Source organism: Tetrao urogallus, assembly GCF_951394365.1.
Source record: "Tetrao urogallus genome assembly, chromosome: 21".
NCBI classification, from domain to species: Eukaryota; Metazoa; Chordata; class Aves; order Galliformes; family Phasianidae; genus Tetrao; species Tetrao urogallus.
Window position 1 is genome coordinate 6,278,398 of NC_136834.1, and position 6,744 is coordinate 6,285,141.

The window sequence follows — 6,744 nt, forward strand, 5'->3', positions numbered from 1 at the left end:
GCACCGCTGCCGTTGCTCGAGAACAAAAAAAAAAGTGACACCCGTTTTATTTCAGTCAAAGATGACAGACTTTATTTATGTCACAGTATTCCTTAAATAACTCGGATGCGCATAGAGAAACTACCTAGAGATTTCAATGGAATGGGCTGAGACATTCAATACAATACTTGGTCGCGTTTATAGCTGCGAGTATCATAAATAAGCTTTGGTGTACGTTTTTAGGACATACTGTAAGTGTAACACAGCATCACAAAGACTCGAGGCCTCGTGCGTCCCTCCTGCCGCCACGTGCGCCCGCACCGCTCCACACAGGCAGCTGAAACCACAACGCAGGGCTCGGAAGGACAGAGGGATGCAGATGCTCCAGCAGAGCGCACGGGAGCTCCTGAGCCGTCTAAACCACGGGGTGAGGGTGGAAGCGGCACAGCCGGCGGCACGGCCCTCCTGCAGCGCCAGATCCGCACACGAGCCCTGCTCCGGCGGCACGGCCACGGCACGAGGCCCCGCACACGCAACAACAACACGAATGGGGACGGGGAGGTTTGGCGGGGCGGCGCGGGGCCATCAGTGCTGGGCAGCCTGCTGCATCTGCGCCTGCCGCTTGGCTTTCGTCTGCAGGTATCGGCCCTTCCCTTCCTCAAAGCGCCTCTTCTCCTCCTCGCTCTCCGTCTGGCAGAATGAGAAGAAAGCAGTGCCACGAGCATTAGCTTAATTAGCAGCCGAACGGGCAGATCTGACGCGTGGGCAAATTGACACAGCCTGCTGGATCGATACATGCAGCTCCCTCCCAGCTGTCGGGCTCAGCGTCGCCCACAGCAGCGTCTGGAGGCTTGGCTGCATCCTCGTGCTCTGAACTCCGGTGGGCACGCACCCACCACAGCCCCGTACTGCAGCCCCACCGCCCCGATGTGCTCCCCTGCAAACCTCTGCTCCGTGCTGGGAGCCCCACACAGCCCCCACCCCACAGCACCGATGCCCTGAGGGTCCGCAGGCAGTGGAGAGAAAAAAGAAATGCCATCAGTGCACACAGCGCGGCTCCCTCTGAGAGCTCGTTAAAGATGCATTAGTCTGAGCTCCGCCGGGACAATGGAGATTAATAATTAAATTACTGCCAGCATGAAGATGCAACTGTGGCCTGCCTGGACTGCCTGGGCAGGCAGCGCAATCACAGCTGAGAGCTGCGCTCACCTCAACGTCAAAGCCATGCAGGAGTGACCCCGGCACGGCAGCACCGCGTGGCCATGGGCTGCCCCACTCTGGCGACCTCCATAATTTGGGATGTCACACAGAGACCCGGCCGGAGCCGCGCGGTCCAGGAGGGATGAGCAACACCCTCAGCTCATGCTTAGGCTGCAAGGCAGCGGACCAGGAGCCCCGCAGCACTACGGCACCACCGGGCCCCAGCAGGATGTATCTGCAGCAGCAGGTTAACAGCGAGCAGCACATTTCAGCCCAGCAGCATGCATTCCCCAAGCTCTTCAGCTGGAGCCAGGAAAGCGCAGGGCAGGGGATGGATCCCGCTGGGACAGCGCTGCACCTCCTGCTGCGGGAGCTGAGGTGGGACAAAGCTCCACGGAATGCAGCTGGGATGGCTGATTTTTAATTAGCCAACAAAATACTCTGAAACACCAGAGCACAGAAGGAGACCACACAGCACAAAGCATTCATCAAGGAGCTGCTCCCAGCCGGCAGCACCCGGGGAGCAGAGGAGCATGGATGGCTGCGGGGACGAGAGAGCTGCGGAGCCCAGCGCCAGGTTTTCCTCCATCACCAGAAAGGAAAACCCATCTCTGCGCTGGTGGTTTTCAACCAGAAGGAATTACGAAAACCCACCCTGCAGCCTGGCTTGGAGAGGCTTGCTCAAGCCTCTGTTTTTCTACTGAATAATTCAAGGAAGAGGTTTTATTGGACAGCGAAGCCCTGAGGGCATCACATGAAAAGCCCAAGTATGGAAAATATTTGGCGTTTAATAAACAAGCAGCCTGAAAGCTCCCATGCTCGCAGCAGAGCAGAGCGATAGCGCTGAGCCATGAGAAAGCAGCGAGCTCCCAGCTCCATCCCTGTGAGCTTACCAGCAGCTGCGGCACCGGCAGCGGCTTCCCCTCCTTGCTCAGCGACACGTAGGTGAAGAAGGCGCTGACGGCTCGGTACCGCTCCTGCGGCTCGTCCACAAACGGGTCGGCATCCACAAAGACTTCGATTTCCATGGACTTATTGCTCGTGAAGGTCATGCGCCCGGAGATGGTGATGACGCTGCCTGTGGGGCGCAGAGCGGCAGCGGTTCCACAGCACGGCCTTCGTGAGCAGAGCACTGGGAGCCGCCGATCGATGCGACGCCCAGCGCCATCTCCCAGGCATCGGATGCCACCCGCCCCAGGGCTGCTTTCTGCTTTGCCGACCCACCGCGCGCCCCGGGGCCCAGCGAGGCTCACGGCTGCAGAGGTGCCCAAGCCGTGCCCAGCCCTCACCTTTCTTGATCTTCTCGTGGAAATTGATGGCGTCCACGGAGGCGGTGACGATGTTGGTTTTGCAGTGACGGGCGGCCACGATCCCGGCGACCTCATCCATCAGCTTCATGGTGACCCCTGCGGGGGGAGGAGAGCAGCTGGGACCCGGCTCAAACCGAGCTTCCGAAGCCTACAGACTATGGAGCGCAAAGGTTTCCCCCTGAAAACAGCCCCCAGACCCACAGAGCAGCACAGCCGCGTGCCCCAGCTCTGTGCACACTGCATGCCCCTGCTGCTGCTGCAGTGGGGGATCCCCCCTGCCCATCCCTGCAGAGCTGCCAGCCCGGAAGAATTCACTCTGGCAAATTACAGTCATTTCACACGCAGTATTTATAATCCAGGATTTGCAATTTAAAAGATGGCTCCAAAACTGTAGGATTTACAGTTTGACTATGTCAGTTTCCTGGGCTATTTTATTAAACAGGGGAAAAAAAAAAAAATCCCTATCTGGCTCCCAACATCTCCAAACATCTGGTGCTGCAGATCTTTCCAAATGCAATATTTAACTGCCCATGGATCTCAAAAGCAGCGACAGCACATCGACAGTCTTTGAAGGATCTATTCTTAACAGCCTTTCTTTTCACATATATATAACAAGCCCTTCTCAGGGCAGGGTGCTGCCTGGCACGCAGCAGCCGTGTGCCGCGCCGGGTGCTGAGCCTCACCGCACCGACCTGGATGGCAGCATTAGCGCAGGGAATGCAGAGTTGCCATGGCAACTGCCCATTTTTATTACTGCCAGGATGGCGCCGACCCCCGGGGAGGAGCGGTGCTGCCCAGCCCTCCCCAGGCCGTGTCACTGCTGGTTAAGTCATCGCCGTCTGCACACTTCGTTTCCTTGCTGAGGAGCAGGACGGAGCTCTGTGCAGCCCCAGCACTGCAACTTCAGTGGCGGGATGTTGCCCAGACCCTGCGACTCGCCCGGCTGCTATTCTTACCCAATCTGCCACTGGTGCTAATTAGACCTCACGGTTCCTAATTAGACCTTGAAGTTTGGTGGCATCTCAGCTCTGCTCTTCAGAAGTGAGCCTCAGAGCTCTCACCGTGCGCTGCAGATCACCGCCCCGCTGCCCTGCCCAGACGCAGCAGGAATCCGGCACCGCTGCGCTCACAGCTCGGCTGGCTGTGCAGACAGCACTTTGTAGGTAGATGAGAAAATTGCACGCCTCAATTATCCTCACCCTGTCAGCCCATTTGCTGGCTCCGGGCTCCCGGGGGCTCATTCCGGCTCTCTGCGAGCCGATTACCGCACGCGGTGCCATTAGGCAGCGCTCAGGGACGGCGAGCGCGACGCAGGAGAAATGAAGTAAATGGTGCATTATAATTGTCACCAAACAAGGGCTGCAGACACCAGCTGCAAAGTGCCCACGTGCCAGAATAGCTTTTCTTCCCCTCCACCAAAGCAATGCTGAATCCCACAGTGTGCCCAGGGACTAACCCGGTGCCAAGCCCCGGACGGAGCCATGCTGCTAACTCACCTCCATGCACGAAGCCCAGCAGCGTGCAGTCCGACGGGCCCACCAGGTGGATCAGGCTGGACTGGCTGTAGCCCACTGTGTGCGGCTCTGCTCAGGGGGAAACACAGCAGGGTCAGCACAGCCCAGCCGTGCACCCCTGAACCCTACGGGCGATGGGGCGCTGGGTTTTGCAAACTGCCGTGCTTCCATTTCAGGACCCCCCAGCCATGCAGACACTGCTGTCCACTGACACGCGAGTGCCATTAAACCTAAGTGACAGAAACCGTGCCACTGGTCCCAGCGCCTCACAACCGACCTCAAAGGCATTGCCCACTGCGCGCCGTGCCACAGCCTTACCTTTCGTCTGCCTATCTGTGAGCATGAGGAGCAAGGGAGAAAAGGCATTTAAGCAACCTGCATTATTAATTACTGCCAAGGTGACCCAGTTCCATCCTTGCAAATCCATTTGCAGCCTGGGTTGCACTCTGGGATCGGTTCCTCTGGCCATGCTGGAGCTGTGAGCACCTGCATGCACCTGCATGCTCGCACGCAGTGAGCTGCAGAAGCCTGGCTCTGTGCCCACAGCTCGGCCCCCCACCTGTCTGCTGGACCCCAGAGCCTACAGTCACCATTTGCTCCGAATGGCAATCACTGACACCGGCCTCGTTACCTGGGTTGATCACTGGGAGGATCACATCACCATTCCTCTGCTTGGTTTCCAGCCGCTCCAGCTTCTGCTCCTCGTAGCGCTTCCTGCCCTCATCCTCCTGCTCCTTGTGCACGTACTGCAGTGAAAGGAGCATGGCGTTGCACTCCCTGATGGCAGGGACAGAGACCCCCGTCTGCCACCCGAGCTCCCACTGAGCCCGGGGCCACCAGCAACCCTACCTGGATGGGGGGCACCTCCACCACCTTGTTCACATTCTTTAGGGACAGTGGCACATACCACAGCGTCGCTTTGTTCGTCACCTTCTTGGCCCCTGGAAGAAGGAGGGCAGTGTGAGCGAGGCAGGGAGCAGTGCCACGCAGCCACGTGGCTGCAACAGTGTTTGGAAAGCAGTGCATCGTCACACCACAGGCATCCCAACAAGCCCAGCTGGTTACCATGGCAACCGCAGGGAAGGGCTTTTGTCAGGACAAAACTGGAGATGTGTGCTAAATGATCCGATCCTTTCACCAAAAGCAGCAGCCACACAATCAGGGGCCACAGAGCTGTGCCCCGCTTGCCACTATCCCTCCAGCCCAGCCCAGCCTGGTGCTGCAAGGAGCAAAGCCCAGGTTTCAGCACGTGCTCCCGGCTCACAGCAGTCATTTCCCCAATGCTCTGAGGACTGGGAGGCATTCTCAGACCCTGCCTGGAGTTCATGCTGCACCAAAAATTTTGGAGCAGAGCTTAACCCGGGAGGTGGCACAGAAAGCTCTGCGTGTCACCAGGCAGCTGCTGCAGGGTGCCCACGGTGTCCTGCGTGCCACGGCACGGCATGCTGGGACCCAGCAGCAGGGATGCTGGCAGTGAATGCAGCCCTCTAGTGTCCAGACTGCCATCCTGGCATGCAGCAGCAGCAGCGCCCTGCCCGCCTGTGAACCATTTACCTGTTAAGATGTTTTCAGACATCACATTGACCTGGACTTCCACGGAATGCTTGGAGGTGTAGGTGATCTCGGCGCTGACGTTGGCCACCTCTCCGATGCACATGGGTGAGAGGAAGTCCGTCCGCTCCACGCGTGCCAACGCAGCCACGCAGGGCTCCTGGGGGCACAGCACCACAAGGTCAGGAGGCAGTGAGGGGGGGAGCACCCGGCACCGGGCACTTGATGAGAAGGAAGAAGAGGAGGGCACGGAGCCACCACAGCCCAGGGAGCCCTGAGAACCGTGCCTCAGCACCCGCTGTGCCCCCAGCGCTGCGGGGTCCTCCCTTATGGGGAGGCACAGGAAGCAAAAAGCTTTCCAGCAGCGGGAATTGAGCTCACAGCAGCAGGGTGGCTGCACAGCTGCGTGCCCCCAACCGGCAGCAGAGCAGGACAGGGCGGGCAGGCGCAGAGCACCTCGTGGAGCCACCGCTTTCCTGCCCTGCCGGCACCTCCAGGCTTCCCTGCGCGTCTCGAACCGAAGCGGCACGGCAAGGCAGAGCCGCCCACGTAGCACAGAACGGAGAAAGGGGCGAACGCGGCGGACCCCCCCGGCCCCGCTCACCCCCTGCCCGGAGTTGCAGTGCCGGGTGCTGATGATGGCTCCCGCCTCCTCGATCATCTTCAGCACGGTGCCGCCGTGCACGTTGCCCGCGATGTTGGCGTCGTCGGGACGCATGATCCTGCGGAGGAAGCGCTCAGCGGCGGGGGGGTCCCGCCCCGCCATGCCGCGCCGTGCCGCTCCGGATGCCGGAGACGTCAGCACGTGGCGAGCGCTTCCTGCCCGTCTCCGTGGTAACCGCCCGGTACCCGCCGCGCTCGGGCCGCCCCCCTCACGGCTCCGCGCCCCGGCCCCATCCCGGTGGCAGCGCGGTTCGCCCCGGGAGCAGCTTCATCCCGGCCCCGTCCGGCCACACCGCTCCGCCCCGCCCCGCCCGGCGCCTGCGGCGCACCCCGAGGGCGGCTCAAGGGCACCGACACCGGGCGGGCGGCGGCACCGGGCCCCCAGCGGGGCGGTGCGTCGTTACCTGGACACCTGGATGGTGGCCGGGCCCGGGCCCGCCGCGCCCCGCTCCGACATGGCGGCACCGGCGCCCGCCAGCAACGGCGCTGCGGCGGCGGCGGCGGCACCGAACCGAGAGCGCCCGCCC

At 60.9% G+C, this 6,744-nt stretch overlaps 1 protein-coding gene across 1 annotated transcript; it reads right to left on the reverse strand.

The window, feature by feature from the left end:
• Positions 1-541: 541 nt before the first annotated feature.
• ACOT7 (acyl-CoA thioesterase 7) lies at positions 542-6,489 on the reverse strand (the record flags this gene model as incomplete). Its single annotated transcript, XM_079545405.1, is given in 10 exon segments — positions 542-669; positions 2,073-2,257; positions 2,469-2,585; positions 3,986-4,072; positions 4,635-4,749; positions 4,853-4,944; positions 5,558-5,714; positions 6,159-6,339; positions 6,341-6,426; positions 6,430-6,489. Coding segments are annotated over 10 exon segments (1,185 nt in total). The 3' UTR covers positions 542-564.
• Between the last annotated feature and the right edge of the window lie 255 nt (positions 6,490-6,744).